This window comes from Leptonychotes weddellii, chromosome 13 (assembly GCF_054177405.1).
Source record: "Leptonychotes weddellii isolate Sample4059 chromosome 13, ASM5417740v2, whole genome shotgun sequence".
NCBI lineage: Eukaryota > Metazoa > Chordata > Mammalia > Carnivora > Phocidae > Leptonychotes > Leptonychotes weddellii.
In genome coordinates this window covers 80,780,878-80,802,557 of record NC_138381.1, presented here as the reverse complement: position 1 = coordinate 80,802,557, position 21,680 = coordinate 80,780,878, and the positions used below count along the sequence as shown (strand labels likewise).

General features: G+C 53.2%; 1 protein-coding gene across 3 annotated transcripts in view; it reads right to left on the bottom strand.

Annotated features, from left to right (window-relative positions):
- Positions 1-21,680, bottom strand: part of SFSWAP (splicing factor SWAP) — a 70,129-nt gene that overhangs the window by 14,415 nt on the left and 34,034 nt on the right. For 2 of the 3 annotated variants that reach the window (XM_081802427.1, XM_081802428.1), the window contains exons 10-14: positions 21,534-21,627; positions 20,514-20,682; positions 14,182-14,412; positions 12,974-13,164; positions 3,809-4,074 (exon numbers count right to left, since the gene is read on the bottom strand). In XM_081802427.1, the coding sequence (XP_081658553.1) occupies positions 3,809-4,074; positions 12,974-13,164; positions 14,182-14,412; positions 20,514-20,682; positions 21,534-21,627 (951 nt within the window). The other variant, XM_081802429.1, reaches the window with a different exon arrangement.

The following is a 21,680-nucleotide window of genomic DNA, read 5'->3' as shown; positions in this document are numbered from 1 at the left end:
TTTTTTTTTTTAAGATTTTATTTATTTATTTGACAGAGAGAGACATAGTGAGAGCAGGAACACAAGCAGGGGGAGTGGGAGAGGGAGAAGCAGGCTTCCCGCAGAGCGGGGAGCCCGACGTGGGGCTCGATCCCAGGATCCTGGGATCATGACCTGAGCCGAAGGCAGACGCTTAACGACTGAGCCACCCAGGCGCCCCGATCTCCAACGTTCTTAAAGTAAACTTAAGTTCAAGCTTTAGAGTCTCTTAAGATTTTAAAAAGACCTAACCATTAAAGCTGAATTTTTAGGTGATACAGGAATGGCCTGATTACTACTTTGTTCCATTTACGGCGAGAACCTGGTGAGGCATAAACAGAAAACACAGAGGGGGTGTCTGGGTGGCTCAGTCGGTTGGGCCTCCGACTCCTCTGATTTCAGCTCAGGTCCTGACCTCAGGGTCGTGGGATCGAGCCCTGCACTGGGCTCTGTGCTGAGTGCAGAGTTTGCTTGAGTTTCTCTCCCTCTGCCCCCCACCCCCCAGCCGTCTGCACTCTAATAAAGAAATAAATCCTCTAAAAAAACATAAAAACAAAACCTAAAAAAACTAAAAAACAGAGAAAGAAAGTCTTACACTTTAATGTTGATTTAAAACACACTTAGCACTATGTGGTTAATCACTGTGCTTTCTAAGAAGCAATATACCGATTTCCGAAACTAAAGATTTTTCTATGACCGGGTCGCCTCTGGAGACCCAGAGTCACCTACACCTCGGACGGACTGGGTACTAGGACGGCAGACATGCGAACATCCCTTATCTTCACACAGAGATCACTTCTGCTAGGAAAGGGCCTTCTAACCCTAACTTTGTACATTTATAAAGCACTTCAGTAATTTAATATGTAAAAGAAAATGCATTTCAACCACAGAATGCTACAAATATTGACAAATGTGCATTTTACTTGGAGTTGGCAGGAGTCTTTTTTAAGACAATCGATTAAGTCGTGCATCAGGCCCAAGAAACAAGTCTGATAGGTCCTTTGTAGGCGTTACTGTAAAGGGTAATGCTATCTGAAAAGACAGTCAAGGAAAAATGATGACAGTGTCTTTAGCAACTTCAGGATTTGGTTAAAACTGGAGTATTTTTCACACATCCGAATTCCATTACTGAGAACACCAACCTCTCCTGGTGTAAACCCACCGGGGCCCCTGGACTTATCAGTGCTGGCAGCATCTGGACTGAGAAAGCAGGGGCAGCCGCCCGCGGAAACACGCAGCATTCCCAAATGAAGCCCACATGCCGTTCTCAGCCCCGAGCCGAAGCAGGACGCCCCTGGCGACCGGCAGGAGCCACCAGCTCCTCTGAGCGGCCCTGGGCCTCGGGATAGCTGGCCCCTCCTCTCAGCCCCAGGCCCCGAGCTTGGTGGGGGGCGGGTCTGGCTTCAAAAAGCATTGTCATCACATACGATTTTCCAAGGCAAAACATCATGGAATACCAAACACTTCGAAGGTTTTGTGTTACGATGTAATTTTTAATATTTTATAACAAAGCTGCACTTTACCTTAATATCCTACGTGAACTGCAAAATCAGAAACCGGAGAACGTGGCTGCTTCAGGGAACTGAGAACTTAGCCCCGTACCTACAGTCAGCCCAAAGCATCATGGAGATACTCAGCCACCGGGATTGATACAGTTTGAGAGTCATGAAAACTCAGCTCGGGTCACAGGTAACTTTCACTGTAGGTCAAATTAAGGTGAAGCTGGCAGCCTGCCATCGCAGACTCAAATGCAGAAAATCTTTAACTTAATTTTTTTTTTGTAACTCAAGGTTACACACTAAGGATTAGGATTTTGCTTCTTGCACTTGTCAGCACTGAATATACAGAAAAATATAAAATATATTCAGATATAAAGTATGTAACTCTAAATCTTTTCTAGAACAATTACTTAGGGGTGCCTGGGTGGCTTGGTCAGCTTGGGTCATGGTCTGGGGGTTGTGAGATGGAGCCCCGCGTCGGGCTCTATGCTGGGTGTGGAGCCTGTTTGGGATTCTCTTTCCTTCTCCCTCTGCCCCTCCTCTCCCTCTCTCAAAAAACAAAAACAAATACCAATTATTTAAAAAGTATTAGAATGGGGGCACCTGGGTGACTCAGTCAGTTAAGTGTCTCAGGTCATGGTCCCAGGGTCCTGGGATCTAGTCCCACATCGGGCTCCTTGCTCTGCGGGGAGCCTGCTTCTCCCTCTCCCTCTGCCGCTCCCCCACTTGTGCTCGCTCGTTCTCTCTCTCAAATAAATAAAACCTTAAAACAAGTACTAAAATAACATAAAACGACTTACTCTATTACAGTCAATAAAAAGCACATAAAACCTAGAATCTTAAAATTCTAAGTGTCAAGACGAGCACTCAGCTGTGAAGAGAACAGGCTGGGGGGACGTGCATGGCCGACGCACCACCCTCCTCACAACTGGGGGTGGGCTACACTTCATGCCGTACCTGCTCAACACTCGACGTCAGAGCAGAACTCACAGCTCACACTGAAGACGCGAGGAGCTCTCATCGTTGCCAGGCCCCCAGACTAGGGAGTAGGAGTGAATCACGGTCTGTCTTGTTAAAGCCGTGTGGTGAAGGACAATCGGCCAGAATTTACCGGGCATGTTATTGCTCAGAGGGGTAGTGTGGGCCTACGGGACTTATGTCCACTATACAATATGGTAAGAAACTCTCTCAAAAAAGAAACTTCAAAACGTTTTTGAGATTTACATACAAATTCCTGGGAGCTTCCAAAAATTGAAGTTCTATCAGCAAAGCTGTTCATTTAATTAAAAAACAGCAAGTGTGTGGGTGTGTGTCTGGGTACCTGCGTGTGTGTATACGTTGTGTGTGCATCTCACGATGGAACTTTTTAATTATGTTATGTTAATACATTAGCAATGGAACTTCTAAAGAACGATTAGAATTGCAGACAGCCAAGGATCCAATGTATTTATGTGGAGAATATCCAATTTCACTGTTGACAAGTGTAAATACTCGTCAAGCCTTTGAGATCTGGTCTGGGTAAAAACAGGGAAAGCGTGTTGTTTTTAGGACATATTCGGAGAGGCGAATGTGTTTTAAACAGAGGAAGTGCAGGGCATGTACACTTTCCCAGGGAAGGGAGAACCAGCATCAATTACAGAGGAAAAAAATGAGATCCTAGGGGTCCAAGCGTTGCGCCAAAGAGAAAGCAAGCAGAGTGCACTCAACACTTAGAAACAGGTCGCAAGGCATGATGCAGGTTTTAAAACCAGAGGTCTGCTTTTCAAACCTCCTGCAAGCCAGTTACTTAAAACTGCTTCACTGAGCAGTGAATTCTGTGACCCTTTAAGGGCCGTGTTTGTATCTGTGGCCTGAAATCTTCATCTTTTTTCTCAAACCCGGCGGTTAAGAGCGCCTCTTACGGGAGGTCATAAGCGCAAATCGATGGGGGGAAGAAACAGGCACTGCTTGCCTGGACGCCGTGCAGGAGGGGCCGTGCGGAGCCCCCATCACAACACGCACACGGGCAAAAGGAATTAGCAGGGAAAGGCCCACAAACAAGACACCCCACCCTGTACGTTTTACACATTGAACAGACCTGTTAAAGTTTATATAAACCTATTTTCCAAAAACCTGGCCGCAGCGGATGAGCTTTAGAAATTAAACTCAAAGACAACCTGAAAGCGTCATGGGGTTTGCCAGCTGCACCCGTGGGGGAGTGCTCACCAGGTGTGCGCGCGCCCCTGCCACTCTGGGGAAGGAGGACCCAGCACCCACCGCAGCCCCGTGCTTCGGGTGCCCCGCACACGTACCTGGAGCGCCGCGCAGTCCGATAGGCACTGGGGAGACAGTGCTTTGCTTTCGAGTGGGACCTGGGCCTGGATTTGGAGGATGAGTGGTACTTGGGGGAGCGCGACCTTGTGCGAGACCGCTTTTTGTGCTTTTTCTTCTTCCTCTCCTTCTCTTCTTCCCTCGGTGGGTCTCTACTTTTGCTGGAGGGCCCTTCTGGGGGTTTAACGTCTGAAGCTGGCAAAGGTCTGCCTCCGGCCGGTAGCGCACAAGACACAGTACTGGCTTCCTGGGGACGGAAGCAAACATCGGGATGTTAAGAGTGAAAATAGGACATTTCAAAATGCACATACACAGAATTTCAACTTTGGGGCCCTCACACCATTTAATGCACCAACACCCCTTAGAAAGGACCACGTCTCTTTCTATCGCTCTAAAATCTCGCCCTGGTGTCTCCGGAGAAGTGACGGCTCTGCAGATGCCAGGAGTATAGGAGACCATTTCCCCAGACGGGGCTTGTTCAGCAGCTGGCGGGGCTCGACCTCGTCCAGGGAACACGGTGGCAAGGACACCGTGTTAGGAAAAGAGCCGCGCTTGCTCCTTCATAAATAATTGTGACTTTCCATTGACAGAGAAATGCTCCAACCTCCAGGATTCGGCTTTTAGAAATCTCTACACCAATCTGAAGATAATTTTTAAACAAGACCTGAACTAAAAGAGGTCCCTCTTTGATTTTAAGAACTCTGTCAAAAGAAAAAACCTTCCTTCTTTCCTTCCTGTATCTGTGTGAGTTGACAGATGTTAACTAAACCCACTATGGCCATCCCTTCACAACACACCTCAGTGACCGTGCCGCGGACCTCCCCCCACGCACGGTGCTGTGCGCTCAGGAACACGGGAAAACACGGCTCGCACGGCAACCCTTACCCAGGCAGCCTGCGGGCACAAGCCAGTCTGCATGTGCTGATCCAGCACAGTCCTGCTCTCAACCCACTGTCCACCATAAACCCCTTCATCCACCTGACACAGACACAGAGGGGACGTCCTCTGCATCCCCACGGCGGGAAGGCCAGCACACGGACCAAGAGACGGGGGGCCCATCAGCTATGAGCATCATCCAGAGCAATGGCAGTTCTAGCAATTTCTTCTGAAGAGCATTCACCCGAGTGTGCACGCTGCACACCAAGGCCCCACAGCACACCCCTATGGAACGACTATGACCTGGACACCACCCAAACGACCCTCGGGGGCACTGGTTCCACGTGGCGCACCGGACAGTGAAACAGCGCTCAGCCTTTAAAAACGAGGCAGCAATCCCATGTCCGCTGACACTGACATTGTCCACGTCACAGTGTAAAAAAAAGAAATGAGTTCACAAAAACAAAACAAACCCCAAACCCACCCAAACCTGAACCTGAATCCCAGCCCACGGGCTGCCTGCCTTTGTCCCCGAGAAAGGTCATTCCTCAATTCGCTCTAAATGACCACACAGACCGCGAGATGCACCGCGACTCTGCACTTGGCATCATGGGCCTCCAAGGACTCAGCTGGGACACTCGGGACGAAGGGAGGCAGGTGCTGAGCCTAAGGGATGGGTGCACCTGCAGGGCAGGGCTGCGGAATCCTGCAACTGCTCCCGTCCTCTTCTTGGGTCCCTGTGGTCCACGTGGACAAGGCCCACTGGACAAGGGGACAGTGCTTCCTGCTAAAGCCTCGCTCACCCCTCGGCCGTGTCCCTGCCCCCTGCCGTTGACGTTCACGGCACTCTCTCCCACCTGCTCTCCCGTGAGCAGAGGCCCAAGGGGGCATGTGTGCAAGGCAGCAGGACTGAGATGCTCAAGAACACCACGCCCTGCTCCCAGAGCGCCGTGTCCCAAGAGGTTTCTCCCCCCGCAGTAACTCAGTACGGGAGCCGGCAGGAGGAGGGCAGAGACCTCGTCCTCCCTCCCCAGCCTCCACGGCAGCAGCGCTGTGAGCTCATCTCTAAGGGTCGGCCTAAACTGGCTCAGGGCGCCCATCTCAACCCCAGACAAGAACCCGCCCGCGATGTCTGGGAACAGCCACTTCAGCTCTGGCACTGGTCAAGACTTGTCCGTGCGCACACACCGTACACGGCACTCTGACCGAGCGCAGGAGGCTCCGAGGCGCTAGAGGCCGGAGAAGGGGAGGCCGCCCAGCCCCGCCTCACGCGGCGGGCACAGCCCCGGTGTGCCGACTGAGGGAGAACTCCACGCTGTGCGGCAGGAAAATCAGCTTGGGGCAGCTTTGAAAACTCCCAAGAAATTAGGGACACACACTGCAAGAAAGGTGAGACGGAAGCTGGGAAGGAAGCCAGCACGCGACCCCCCTGACGGGGCCCGGGGCCCACGTGGAAGCCGAGTGAGCGTCGGAGCCCCCGGTGGAGGGAGGACAGCCGAGCCGCCCCAGGTCCTTCCTGAGCCCAGGCCGGAGACTCCCCGGGAAACCCAGATGAACCCTCCACCCTGCCCAGCGGTCTGCTCCGGGTTGAGTGCAGAGAATCCCAGGGCTGCCGTCCCTTTCAGACTCTCCCTCTGTCCCTCCGCATGGGACAGACCCGCGGCACTCACCAGTGACACCCCGAGGCACTCCGAGGGGGCGCACACGGCACCCGGGCCATCGGGCACCGGGAAAGGCTGCACGCCAGCCTGAGACACGGAGGGCGTGCGGTGGCTCACAGGCTGCGCTTCTATTTACCCTTTTACTGCCAACCTGGGGACTCCATCTCTGAACCTCGTATTGTCTCTCTGCCTTTATTCCAACTACTGCCCGTTGTTAGCGACACCTCACCCTGGCTCCCCTTGAAGAAACAGGTAATCAAACCAACATTTTCAAAATAGAACTTGTAATCGAGTCACTTATTTATTCTAATAAAATGATTATCGTTCAGAATTAAAGTGAAAATCAGCAACCGTAGGGACCTTTCCCCGACTGACTTAAGATGATTCATTGTGATGACCTCAGCTTATGAGTAGCAAGAGAATATTTAAAAATCCAGCAATTAGACTTGAGAACAAAACAATAAAGGGTAACAAATACCACCAGCTCAGTCACTGTGGCCCAACAGCTAGTCCCAGGGCGCCGCCCCCGTCACGTCTGAGGCTGTCACGTCTGAAGCTGTCACGTCTGAAGCTGAGCAGCTCCGTGCACTCGGGAAGGCAGAGACATCCGGACCCTCCTACAGCCCAGTCACCATGCCAGGGCAGGGGAAGGGCAGGCTCGGTCACGACCCTCATGCAGGCTATGCCTCCCCCTGTGAGCAAGTGTCGGCACCAAGCTCAAAGACGCACCACCTGGAGATTTCCAGGCCATGCCTGTTCTGCACAGACAGGACGGCGGAGGGGAAGATGTGCTTCGGGAGTTCCAGGCGCAGGCCCGGGGCTCTGGCCACACAAACACAAGGGCAGGGTGCCCCAAGGCCTCGCAGGGGTGCTCCCTCACTCGCTAAGGCACAGGTGTGCATCACCGGCCTCTCCAACTACCCTGGAGGGATTCCTGCTACACAGCGAGACAGGATGCGGAAATTCAAGGAACACCGAGGGAAGTTTCTCGTGGCCGCACAATAATGACGTGGGCCATAAAACTGTTTCAGGCAAATGTAAGCAAGATGTCTGGACGAGTGCGGTGGACACCTGCCCCCTACTCGTGCAAATCCTGCCTGTGAGGGCAACGGCCCTTTCTGCCCCTCAATCCATGAATTCCAGAGGCAGCTCACTCTACCTAAGCAGGAGACAGACCAGAACAGTCCACCTCCCTGGTCATCGTGCCGAGGGAGAAGCACACGAGCCTAGTCAAGCTGTCCAGGATTTAGGTCTGAGTGGGCGATGAGGTGAGTCAGGGGCTGAGGATGCAGCCGGCCAGGGGACGCGGTGCCTGGAGATGGATCCTTGAGACACCTTCCGAGCCCCGAGTGGGCTGCACCACCCTCATAGCACAGAACAGGAGCCCCACTCTCTATTGGTTTTGCTTAAGCCACGTGGGGGCAGTGGGGTCGGTTTCTGACCCGTGCAAAGCCTGACTGGTACAGCAAGCCGGACTTTCAAACCATTAGAAAATAAACTCAGTAGCCAACTAGCTATTGACTCTGTACTTTGCTGCAACCATGGGAGTGTTCTGTTCCTGCTGCCCGTCCACGGCAGTTAGCTATTGGCCACATGTGGCTCCGGGACACCTGAAATGTGGCCACTATGACTAAGGACCTGAATTTTGAATTTTAATTTTTTTTTTTTTTAAAGATTTTATTGATTTATTTGACAGAGAGAGAGATAGCGAGAGCAGAAACACAAGCAGGGGGAGTGGGAGAGTGAGAAGCAGGCTTCCCGCCGAGCAGGGAGCCCGATGCGGGGCTCGATCCCAGGACCCTGGGATCATGACCTGAGCCGAAGGCAGATGCTTAACGACTGAGCCACCCAGGCGCCCGAATTTTCTTTAATTTTTAAAAAAAGTTTTATTATTTATTAGAGAGAGAGAGAGAGAGAGCACGAGCAGGGGGAGGGGCAGGAGCAGAGGGAGCAGCAGACCCCCCGCTGAGCAGGGAGCCCGACACAGGGCTGAGATCATGACCTGAGCTGAAGGCAGACGCTTCACCGGCTAGGCCACCCAGGCACCCCGATTTAATCTTTCTTAAGTTAAATTTAAACGACCATGGGTGGCTAGTGGCTACCATATTGAACAGTGCATACCCTGAAAACACCTTTGCCCATAAATGCTATTTCTGGCTTAACCAGAGTCTCCACTGCCTCGCTAACTTTAATGGCACGTACAAGTTACCTGGAAGACAAATCTTGCCTGCGGCTCCCCACCTCCCCACTCTGGTTTCTGAAGGCGCCTGGCAGAGCCCTCTGCGCCCGCGATCAACAAGAGGCTGATGGAAACGCCTGAGGGAGGCATGGCCATGGGTGTGCACGCTGACCAGCACCAAACTAGGAGAACTGCCCTTCTGGGCTGGAATACTAATATTCCAGCAAAAATGATCAAAGCACAAACCACCATGGGGGGAGGAGGGGACACGGGTTGGTCTGAGTGACGTTGGGGAGAATTCAAGGAGGAACTTTGGGAAAATTATGACAGTATTTAAAAACTTACTGCCCCCAGTTTAGGGACACTGGGAAATGACACTAGTCAGTCCTTCGGTCACAAGGAAGTATCTGCCAACAAATTAGCACAAAATTAACAACTATTACGTCGTGCTGTGAGAAAATGAATTGCTCAGAAGCAGATGAACATGTACTTTAAAACAATCTCATTTGTGAAATAACACTACGTCAACTATAAAAATGGGATAATTATGCATAAACCTCAAGATTTTACTATGAGTTTGACATTTCAGACTCTGAAACACATCCTGTGAAACTGCATGTTCAGGGACACCTGGGTGGCTCAGCCGTTAAGCGTCTGCCTTCGGCTCAGGTCAGGATCCCAGGGTCCTGGGATCGAGCCCCACATCGGGCTCTTTGCTCAGACGGGAGCCTGCTTCTCCCTCTCCCACTCCCCCTGCTTGTGTTCCCTCTCTCGCTGTCTCTCTCTCTGTCAAATAAATAAATAAAATCTTAAAAAAAAACCAACAACAACCCGCACGTTGGAATCTCCGCTTACTGCCTGTCGGTCCAGGTCCCGCACGGCACCTCTGGAGCTGAGCGCCCAAGCTCTTCTCTGCACGTCCTACCGCGTGGGTGCCACTGCCTCACCCGGTCATCTATGTCCTCACGCCCTCCCACCCGACACAGTGGCCACTGTGTTCCCGTGGAGCTGCCCCTCCTCGTCAGCGTGCCCTCTGATTCCAGCAGGCAGCTGCGGCACTGGCACCCCAACCGTGCCTTCTGCAGACCCTCGGGGGCCGTGCTCATCGCTGGGGTGGCGCCCACCTCCACCGTGTGGGGGTCTTTCGCGCTGGAGGGCCCTCCCTATGCGGTCATGTCCCAGCATGACCAAGGTTCCTGAAGCCTGCCTCCCGGAGGCCCAGGCATCACCCACGTGCTCGTCTTCTCGGCTGCCCTGCATGCTGCAGGACGGTCCTGGTGGTCACATGCAACTGTGTGGTCACTGGGTAAGAAACAGGCTCCTCGTTCATCTTCCAAAGTGTCTTGGTGCCTTGAATACAACAGAGGCTCAACAAACGCAGGCTGATTTTTGTTCTCATCTCCTTGCAAACTCTTGCTGGGCCCACAAACTTGGCAGGGTCACTAACCTGAACTGCTGCTCTCTACAGGCGGTCCTGAAATGTGCTGTTACCGTGCAAACGATCACGTGATAACGCAAACAGGCTCAAGTTTAAGACCACTGCTTTCTCTTCATTTTGAATCAAGAACATATCCCAAAATGAGACGTGTACGCGGATTTCTGAGTACTACTTATGGACACGCTTTTCTGTATCTTACGGACTGCTCAACAACGTACTGTCCGTACCTGTTCACGTCGACAAACACGCCCCACGATGTGACATGAGGTTGTACCCAATTACAGAAGACCCCTCTCCTGACACGCAGGTCGGTGGGGCGGACAGAGGCGGCGAGGTGCACGTGGAACGTGCTTGTACTGCAGGTGGCCTTTGCAGTGAGTGGAAAGGTGAGGGATTTGGTGACTTGCACCGTGTCCAGCTCTATGCTCGTCAAACCGAAGTAATTCCAAGTCGGGCAGGCCATGGTGGACAAAGAGGAAAACCATCGGCGAAACTGGTCACAAAGAGCCATCACAAAAGAGGTCGGCAGCCAGGAAGACATGAGGGGGGACCAGGACACCATGCAGCCTATAAAAAGTCACTCTGTATCAGGACACTTAAAACCCGTAAGCTAAGCAAAGAGATGTCATCTTTCCACCTGTCAGACTGACGAGTCAGGGGCTGGTGGCAGCCGGCGCCGGCGGGGGTATTTTCATACCTCCAGAGAGAGACAAAAACGGCCACAATCGTGTTAAGGGCTCACTTAGCAGTGCCTGAAATTTAAAAAGCATTTCTACAGTCAGGGATTCACCCCATGGCTCCACACACTGAAGTGAGTGCACGAGACCCAGGAGCAGGATTATAGAGCTAAGACCCGGGGGCGGCCTGCACGTCCACCGTAGACTGGGTCAACCTTAGGGCTGGTAGCAGTCCCTCGTCCAATAAGTACTCCCCAAGCACGAGCGTTGACGGGCACAGGGAAGAGCTCTTCCGGAGGCAAAAAGCCCGACATGCCACAGTAACGCGCCGGGCGTGGGCCTAGGAGCGTGATATTTCAATCTACACATGGAAATAGGTTGTTTTCCCTTGAGAATACACAAGAAATAAAATGCAGTATTCACATATCATGGGGTATGATTCAGCTTAAAAAACGACATTGTGACAGGTGACGCAGGCTGGTCCCGGAAGAACCAATACTCCACCTCCACGAGGTCCCGAGAGCAGCCAGGCCGACGGCCACGGACGGCGTGGGCGCCAGGGGCCCCCCGGCCAGTGGTTCATGGGGCAGAGTCTCACTCAGGAAGATGACAAGGCCCTGGGGGTGGAGGGTGGTGACGGCGGCATGTGATGCTCAGTGCTCAGTGCTGCTGAACGGTGTGCTCAGAAAGGGTTAAGGTGACAAGTTGTATATATGTTTATTTCACACGATAAAAACTGAAATAAATAAGAACTCCATAGGAATTGTGAAACAGGAACACACGAGTAGGGAGGCCTGCTTCCTCCTCATCCGCGCCTCTCCCCTGCATGTGGACGGTCTGTGTCATGCGCACGCACCGCTGTTAATCAAAGTCAAAGCAGATGAGCTGTCACAAGATCCTGCCAGGTTTTGAGCCAGGCCTTCTGAGGGGCGTCCCTACGCTGCCCTGCACAGGCGGCTCACACAGGCCTGGGGGGCCACACCCCAGCAGCTCCCGAGCCCCCATACATGCCGGAGCTCCACACCCGGGTGGGCAGGGCGGGGGGATGGGTGTGTCAGCACCTGTGAGTGGAGTGTGCACAGCACGGCCCACGAAGGCAGGCTAACCTGTCTCCAGAAGCTGCTTTAGGCTAAAATACTTTCCAGTTGAATCTCATTTATGACAATTGCCAATGTAATTAAAGGATTTTTGTTTCAAAGCAATTAAAGACATTATTACCATCTGCTACTACCATTATGTTTTTGTTGAAATAGCTTAAGAATTACAATCTCTCCACTAGATATGCAAGAAGATTGACTCAGTGATTTAAACAAGAAGCACCAACACTCATTTCTACGTACGTATGACAGATTCAGAACACGTGCTTGAAAACAAGAAAGGTGGGAGACGCCACCCGTGGATAAACAGGAAAAAAGCCCAAGTTGAAGCCTATCTTGTATTTACAGGGAGAGGATTCTGGTAGCTGTGAGGAGGCAACACAGCAGACTGGGGGAAACTGCGAATCAACGATGAATAATTCCGGCCGTGACCAAGTTTCCACTCAAACACGACGCTGTCAGGAAATACAGATATGACCACGTAACATCACCGGCTAAAACAGCTCCGTATGCAGATGTCCACGAGCTACACCGTCCACTCCACGTGCACACGGCCTCAGAACAATGCAGGCCACGCACACAGCCCACTCCGAGCCGCAACCATCCCAGGGGAGGCATGTCGGCCTCTGCTTCTCCCTGACCGAGCCCCAGACCGGCTCCTGACGGGAGACGGTGGGCTTGGCCGGCAGCAGGAGGTGGGAGCCCGGAACTCAGGGTGAGGTTTTCCTCGGGAAAGACAGACACCCAGCAGGTATGTGCAGCCAAAACCCGTTTCGAGTCACAGCCCTAGACTCTCAGAGACGTCCACGTGATCAAGAGCACAGGGCGCCTTCTCCGTCACTGGGGAAGGCCACTACAAGACAGGCTGGGGACAGTGGAGAAGCCCTGTCCCGAGCCCGGGGCAGGGGAGCAAACGTGCAGAGGGCTGGTCACGGAATTCAAGTACTGGTGTTGACATGGACCCAAGCCGTCAGTGCTCTGGCCAAGTGTGTCCCCAGGTGGATGTGCGTCCCTCCCGGGAAAGCCCCCAGTGGCCTCATGCGCTCTTGGGAGCAGAGGTTCCCGGCCCGGGGTTAAAGGTCCGAGTCTCTGAGACCGCACCCAGCACCTGCCTCGGGTGCTTTGATGGTTTTGACCACACTCTCCCGGGCCCCCTTGGGGCAGGAGACCCACACTCACCCGCTTCTACACGGAACGTGGATGTGGACTTTAACTTACCTCCACGCTGAAAGGATTTTCCTCAACTTTTCCGACTTCTGCTTCTGGCAGAGGATTTTTTAAGGTTTGCAAAAATAAAGCTGCTTTCCTTTTACGTTCTGCTTGAAGCTGTTTCTCCTTCGATTCCTTAGACGCCTGGGCCAGCTTCTCTCTGGCAGCAGCTGCAAGTCGGTCCTCCAGCTTTTGCTTTGCTTAAGGAATAAACAGAAGACAGCGATGTTTAGAACACGTGGTATTTTATAAACACCTTGCTATCTTAATTTTCACAGGCAGAAAAAGGGCCACGAAATACAGTGCAGTTGTTCTAAAAGATTAATGTGACCCAAATTTCAGGATAAACAAATCAGGCAAATTGAATTTTGAGAGAATTAGTTCAAAATGCGTATTATTAGTATTTCTAATATTTCACCTTCAGAATCAAAGTCAGAAGGTTGATGGGATTCCACAGCAGGGAGAGCTGGAATCATGGAAACCTGAGAATGGCACTCATCCCCGGCAAGGGATGCTGCATTACAAGGTTTACTCCAAACGATCCGACGCATTGCTCAGTTACGGCAGTCGGTGTGGATTCAGACTCACGTGCGGAGCTGAGGCTGCTGAGAGCAACTATGCACGAGGCCAGGTCTGAGTAACCCATCCTTCTACAAATGTTGCTTCATCCGTGCGTGCATATACAGAAAAGCAGCATACAAACCCGGGGAGAACACACAGAAGCTGCTAATGCAACTACTTTAGTGCAGAACACAGTGTGTTCTGGAGGAGGGGTGGGAGACTGGGGGGGTGCTGGTGGTGTTGGGGGCAGCCGGCGGCCTGGCCAGGACCCAACCTGGGCCTGCGTCACCTTGAAGGGTCTGAAGGCTCTGCAGGCAGACCGCCTCACAGAAGGGCATCTCCTTGTTTGGTACAGGACCCGAGCCGGGAACACAGGCTGAGCATTCGCCCCAAGGCGGTGGTCAGAGCGCAAAGGCCCCCCCGCCCCCCATGAAAGCACTGTGGGCAGACTCTAGAAACAAACAAGCTGCCGGGGGTCCTGCGTCTGATGCTTAGTGAAGAGCAGTGCCCGCATGCTCGACACCCCCACCGAAGCCCCTTGGTTCTGGTGTCCAAAGACTGGAGGTCCCAGTGGGCAGTCTGCACTGCGGGCTTAGTAGGTTAACCTTGTGTTCACGTACTTTTTCTCTCAAGAAGTTGAAAACATAATGACAAACCTTGCTTCGCTTCTAGCTCCTCCTGGGTAAGTTGAGGCCGCTTCTCCTCAACAACTACACAGGGTGGGGTAACTGCCGGGTTAGTGTTTGTAGCACTACTAGAACTTTCTTGGCCTTCTTTGCCTTCTTCATCATCATCACTGTCATCATCTAGCTTAACACGATTTTTTTCCAGGGGAAGTAGATCATTTTCTTTGGCCTTGATTGCAAAGCTTATTGGAGCAAATGAAGCTATTGAGAAAAGTGAAAATGGTGATACATTTTTAGGTACCTGGAAGCACAGAGCAGAAACCCTCACGGGCCCCACCATCCACATGAGCATCGGCTGGCGGGGCAGCGTCCCAAGTGGAGCCACATCTTACGCAGAGGGAGATCCTAGGGGCAGCGGCCTGCGCCTGTGTTGTCAGAGGGGGCTATTGAAACGCACGCTGCACGCAGGGAGGCTGGGCTGGCTCACGGGGGGGACCCCATGCACGCCTCACCAGGGACGCAGGCGCTAAGGGTGAGTCAGGGTTGCTGCGTTTGTAAAGGGTCAATTCTCCTTGGGGTTTTCCTTCTTTTTCTGGGCTCAGCATATGGCTGAATTTGCAAAGGTCAAACAGGCATATGATGCGACTCCACTATAAAAAGATATTTCTAAAAAATCCCAACCCTATAAAGTAGCCTCTTCTTACAAAGCGAAGGTTACTGGGCCCAGTCCCTCACTCAGCAAACATCGTAACAGGCACCTACTTCATGCGAGGCATCATGTCAGACCACTGCTGTCACAAAATCTTAGGTGGTTCCGTGTTCTCCCCAAGAATATTTGAGAATTTTAACTTAAGAGAAATACAAAGGCCCAAAAGGAAATAATCTTCTTCCCCGTACCCCCCCATCCACTCAGCATGCACTCAAGAGTCCGCTGCTCTCTTGGACACTAGGGTAAAGGTGGTTCTTAACGACACCTAATCGACTGTACTAAGGTACTTCCCTTTTAAAAACCATGAATTATCATTTAATGAAAGACATCCAAGTAAACCACAGCAAAGTGCAGTGCACACCAGCGAACTCTGAGAACGCAGGAAGGGCGTTCTGGGTAGGTATGCTGCTTTTGGATGTGCTCGACATTTTCCGTAAGAAAACCGGCAGGTTCCAGCAGAAGGGGCATGTCTGTCGGTGACCGCACACGGGGAGGGGTGGCCCAGCTGGCCCCTCAGGGTCCCACAATCAGCATTTTGCGGCTCCACGGCCACGCAAGCTGGAAGTACGTAAGTACCCCAGATCTCTGAAACATAACCACCTTTTGCCTACAATCACCTCGAGCCAGAGCACGGCCAGATGCTCAGTGCTGGGAAAAGCACAGTTGATAAGTCAAGCGGAAAGTCAGCGTCACACCGCCTGCGCCCCCATGTACAACAGACCCTGCCCAGAGGCCACACAGGGGTCACAAACACGGTCTGTTAGTAGAGTCCACGGTAACCACTGTCCTGTGCGTGCGTTACACAGTCCATTGTCTGCAGGCACGCTACATCATCTATGGCTGAAATGCTACGATGTTGGGGACTGTGGGGCGGGCGGCAGGGGGAGCGGGGTGGTGTGCTCATCACAGCATGCTGCGTCTGTATACCCTGAAATTTTCTGAGAAGAACAAGTTTAATATTAACCCTTTACTGCCTATAGTAATATGATCTCTAACAAACACAGGCTCAACTGAACTTAAAAGGCAAAAAAATCACTTAAACGTTAATCAAAATTGCTCACAGACTTGGGGCTACAGTATTCTATCTTAAGATAACTTTAATGATTCTTAAACCATCTCTTCCTCCAAACAGAAAAACCAGCCATCAGCAAATGTCGTATTTTAAAATAAAAGCTTCCGGAACACTTTCTGTGCTAACACAACATTTGTAAGGACACTTGGCATTTACGCGTGTGAAACGAGGCCAAAGAGCACGGTTACTTGACGCAGACGCTAAAGCTAATTTAGTAATGGAAGGGAGCACCGTGACAGCCCGCGGGCCTCACCTCGCTAATGCGCAGCCTTGTCAGGGGTGATGCTGGCCTCCCTGCTCACAGACGGGGAACCAAGGCAGTCACTTCTCCAGCGAGCTGAGCCAGAGAGCGGAGGACGGGAAACCTGCCTTCGTGTGAGGGAACCTACCCCGGATCCCCTGCAGCAAGGATGCGCCCCGGCTCCGGCCCCGCCTCCATCTGCAGGGCCTCCGTCTGCAGGGCCTCCGTCTGCAGGGCCCCGTCTGCTGGGCCTCCGTCGGCGCGGCCCGCCGCTGCCAGCCTCCCTTCCCCGGCCTCTGCCTCCCTTCCCCCGCTTCCGCCTCCTCCAGCCTCAGCTCACGGACGCTGGCCTGGCCTCTCTCCTCCACCCTCCACACCTCTGCGGGTTTCGTATCCTGTGTCCACAGCCTGCTCACCCTGGGCTGCAGGGCGTGGGGCCAACGCGGCTGGGAGCCAGGCCCGAGCAGCAGTCAGTGTGTGGGGAGGCGCCCACAGTGCCCAGGCCTCCATTTTCCGTAGCAGATGCGACTCCATGGATAAGGGAACAGGCTCGTTACCGTCAGCCTTCAGAAGTAACCACGTTCTCTATGGAAAACTCTGAAGCCGCCGGCGGACAAAACGGAAGACCAGCCGTAGTGTAGACGTGAGGAGGAGCCGCCCGCACACACGTGAACGGGGCCACGCCGGAGCATTAGGACCTGCTCCCGCAGCGCCATGCCATGTTTCCGGGTCAGCAGAGATCATTTTTAAAAACCGGAGTATTCTCTCTTGTTCTGGACGCTCCAGTTTATTTCAGTTTCCCACGACCACCGCCGAGGGTTTACTTCTAAGAGCCTACGGGCCTGCGGTGAGCACCTGGCTGGGTCGCCGGGCCGGCCTGCAGGTGTCGGAGCGCGAGCTGTCCGCGGGGAGGCTGGTCTTCTAGGGGCCGTGCCCTTGCACGCCTGCAAAGACAGCTCGCGTCCCCGCGGCCCGGAGCCCCTCCCTCACTGAGCGCTGTGTTTAACTTGACTGATTTGGGAGGCAAAAAACAGCATTTTGTTAATGAAGATACACTTTAAAAATTTATTTACTGACCAGCTACTTGTCTTCTTTTGTGAGTGATCTGCCCATGTCCTCGGCCCACTACCCTCTGCCGCACTGTCTTTTCTCAGCGGGCGCTGAGCTCTTCCCACAGTGCGCACAACTCCGCTTCTCCTCCTGCCGTGTGAGCCGTCTGTCACTGAACTTCGTTCAGGGCCTGTTCCCGTCAGACCTCCTAATCTTTCCTTAGGATTTAGGGCTTCAATTTTTAGAAAGTCTATTCCAACTCTTAGATCATAAAGAAGAAATTACCTTTACTTTCTTCCATCTTCATGGTTCTTTTTTAAAAAAAGATTTTATTTTAAAGAGAGAGTGTATGTGTGCAGGAGCTGAGGCGGCGGGACAAGCAGGCTGTGACCTCAGCGCGGAGCCCGACGCAGGGCCGGATCCCAGGACCCCGAGATCACGACTGGAGCTGAAATCGAGTTGGCGATGCGCCAAGCAGGTGCTGCTTTATGATTTTTTTTTTTTCATTTAAATATATAATCTGCCTGGAACTATTGTTGTCAGACGTGAGGCTGAAGTCGTATTCATTTGTTCTCCGTAACGGGGGGCCGGGCTTGCCGACGTGAGTTACTTTCGCACTGAAGAAGCTTCGCCGTCCACACTGCACGACACGCCGGTGCCTGCTGGGGACCTGCTGCCAGGCCCCGGGCCGCCCCGCACTCCCACAGGCCTTGGGTGGCGCAGGCTCCTCTTTCCTGTGGGAGCAAACCTGACCCAACACAGTACTTCCAGTGGCCTGGACTTGGCCGAACCCGTGCGTGTCCCCTAAGTTCTTCCAGACCTATACGTCCGTCACGTCCATCACACTACCTCTTCTTGACATGACAGTGGCAACTTATACTTTCCCAATTTTTTCAGTTATTTTCAAATTCATTCAAATTTAGGGTTATATGTATTATTCCTGCGCACTCTGAAAATCTGATTTTCTTCACCCACTGTATGCTGTGTATCCTATCCGCCTGCACAACAATATGCTTCACTGGCCTTTTCCTACATCCTCGCTGGTTCCGGCTCTGACATGTACTGTTCCCCCTCTCCTGCGTTCCTCAGATGCGTTTTATGCTTTCTAGGTTCTTGTTCTTCTTCTTTTTAATATTTTATTTGTCACAGCGAGAGAGGGAACACAAGCAGGGAGAACAGTAGAGAGCGGGAGAAGCAGGCTCCCCGCGGAGCAGGGAGCCCGACGTGGGGCTCGATCCCAGGACCCTGAGATCATGACCTGAGCTGGAGGCAGACGCTTAGCTGACTAGGCCACCCAGGCGCTCCAACGTTCTAGGTTCTTGAGCCGAATGCTTGTCACAGGTTTTCTTTACCAACATTGAGCATACAAAAGCTATGTAAATTTTTGTTTGACAATTTTGCTGCATTTGACAATTTTTTGACAAGAAATATTCCCATTGGGGGTGCCTGGCCGGCTCAGTCAGCGGAGCGAGCGACTCTTGATCTCAGGGTTGTGAGTTTAAGCCGCATGTTGGGTGTAAAGATTACTTAAAAATGGTATCTTAAAAAAAAAGAAAAAGATTTCTTTGACTCATTATTTTGGAGTGTTGACGCGTCTGAAAGTGTCTTTGTGCCGAGGAACATCCAGAATACTTTTCATTCAGAATTCCAGACACACCTTAATTACCTGGCATTTATTGCTGCAGATGTGGGTCTGACGTGCCAATCTGCCTTTCCTCCGCCCGGGGCACAACCTGCCCGTTTTTCTCTCTGGATGCTTTCCTGCACCTCCACCTCCTCCCTTGGAGACCTGAAAACAATCTGCAGCCCATCTTTGCACCCGGGGTGATTTTCAGGCTTTCAGTGTATTTCACCGCCTGGAGCTTGTTCCTAGGCAACCCCTGCAGATGTGTGCTGAGCAGCGGCACCACGTGCTGCGCTCAGTCACAATGCCTCCCTGGCACCCAGGCACTCTGGGCTCCACACCGGACTGTCACAGGCGCGGGCCGGGCTCTGTGAGACGGCTCTGAGCGCAGCGGGAGGGGGGTGGGCCGTGTGGTCCCAGCTGCCCCACTGCCCGACGATCGTGGCAAGCCACCTGCTGCCCCCGGCTGCTCTGGCCTCCCACCCGCCTGCTCTCTGGTTGGCAGAGGCTGCCATGGCCTGGGGGTCACTGCCACCGAGCCCCAAAGTGTCCCTCTCTTCTCTATGAACTAAATTCCAGGCGGGCTGGCCTGTCCTTCTGAAACACAGATAGTAAATACCTCCCCCCACTTCTGCAGCAACAACTGATTTTATTCTCCACTTATTATGTTCCTTTGTCATTTTGATGAGAGTATGCAGGTGGCTGGGAAGGGTGAGAGATTCAGCAGGTGTGCTTAGGTAACTCCTGGAATGAGAGGCTCGACTGAGTTTCCCCGGTCAGTCACCCATCTGCGCCGGGCTGGTTACTCCAGATCACCACCCTATTCAACAAGGCAGCTCGATGCAAAGCACCTCTGCCCCAGCAGCTCGCCCTCCCCCGACTCTCTGCAGCTCTGTGTCCGGCACCAGCCCCACCAACAGCTCCAGGTGACTCTCTGCTGGGTGTCCTCACAGTCACCACCTGGATGCAGTCATTTCTCTGATCTGGCACCTGCGACGACCAAAGTCCCAGGGCCCCACGAGCTGATTGTGGCTGCTCTGCAGGCCGCGCCCCCCAGGACCCAGCCACCACTCTGACCACGCCTCCTGTGTGCACCTGCATGCAGCTCTGGCCATGCGGCCTCTGCCTGGGACTGCGGCCCTGTGTGGGGTGCCTGGTACTCCACCAAGTCCCTCTCGTCCCTGCCACGTGGGACTCACTGCAGCTTCCTACGTCTCACCCACACTGACCTGTGCCAGCCCCCCGCCCCGCCCTTTTTAGTATATCGATGCTTTCTGTGTAGGCCTGCCTGAACAGAAGAAAGTCGTTCTAAGAACATAAATGGTGACAAGGTGCAAGGAGTGGAGGAATGCCCGGGAGAGGGCCTCAGGACACACAGACAACTAATCTCACTGGTGCCAGAGTCCGTACGCGAGTGTGGCTGCCGGAGTCCAAGGAGGAACCAAACACCTGGGACACGTGCTGAACATTTCCGTTAAACTTGCTAGAACAGACCACGAGACAAAGCTGTACCTCAGATGAGCTCCTATCCCAATGGCCCCACACTCCAAATGAGGAAAGACTGCGAGGCAAGGGAGCTTTAGGACAGCAACCTCCCGGAGGTGACGACCCCCCACACCCCCGACCTGACCTGACGTCTGCGAGGGAGGGACTGGCAGCGGCCTACCTTTGACCAGCTTCCCGTCTGCCACAGTCTTACTGGATGACGCCTCCTTCTTCCCCGTGGGGCCTCCTCTCGCTGCGTCGGCCGAGTCTTCACACACACCCTCCTCCCCACCGTCACTCGGCTTTTCGGGAGCAGATTCTGCAGGAGCCTCTTCTGGTGCTGACACAGCCTAGAGATTGAACGTGACGGTCAACGGCGCCATCAGAGCCACCCAGGGTTTGTCACAGACAGACAGACAGACTTGCCACCTCCTGACACAACACAGCAGAGGGGGAGCGCAAGGAGGTTCTCCCTCTGGAAGGACAGAACGCCTCTAAAAGCTGTAATGCCGTCTCGGGGGCCGACACATACCGCCTTTTCTTTGGACACAGATGCCTGAGAACCCTTCCAAAATATCAGATCATGCCCGTCGGCTGCACATGAGTCATTTTTATCAGTCTGAGCAATTACAGACACAAGTCTGAAGAACGCCACTGATAAGAAGCAAGGCCTACATCATCTACAAAATAGGTTTGAACCGAACAGGCACCCACGTAACCGGGGGAGCGCTGCAGGAGAAGCGTTACAAGGACAGGAGGAGCGGCATCCAGCAGGTGTGCGAGTCCCACAGCGGGACGCTGCACGGCGGCCAGCCGCCCCCAGGATAAAGGCCCCACCACGGGCAGCACTGGCCATGAGCACCACGCTCCCACTCTACATACGGACAGGTATGTTAGTGCAAAAGAAACAGGGAACAGGGCCTCCACCAAAAGCTGTTAAAAACAACAGCCAACCAAAACATCAAAGGCTTCAAGAGACAGGATTCTCTGTTGAGAACATGCTGATCATCAGTGAAGTATGCACAGGGGTCAAAGTCTTCCAAGGATCCCAAACACAGGTTTCCACTCTGAAAGGTGCAGGCCCTCGCAGACAGAGCACAGCCAGGAGCCCTCTGCTGCGTCCTGGGAGTAAGTACCAAGTATTCCTGCACCTGTGCCCCAGCCAACACAGAGGCTCCGGGCCTCCCCGGCCCCCCAGTACCTGTGCCCTGTCGCCCCCTTCCTTCTGGAGGAAGAACTGCTTCTTGAACTCGTAGTAGGCGTTATACTGGTGCCAGGGCTGCAGGAACTCGAACCTAGGAGCAGAGACGAGGACGGGTCAGCTACGCGGACACACGGGGCTCCTACA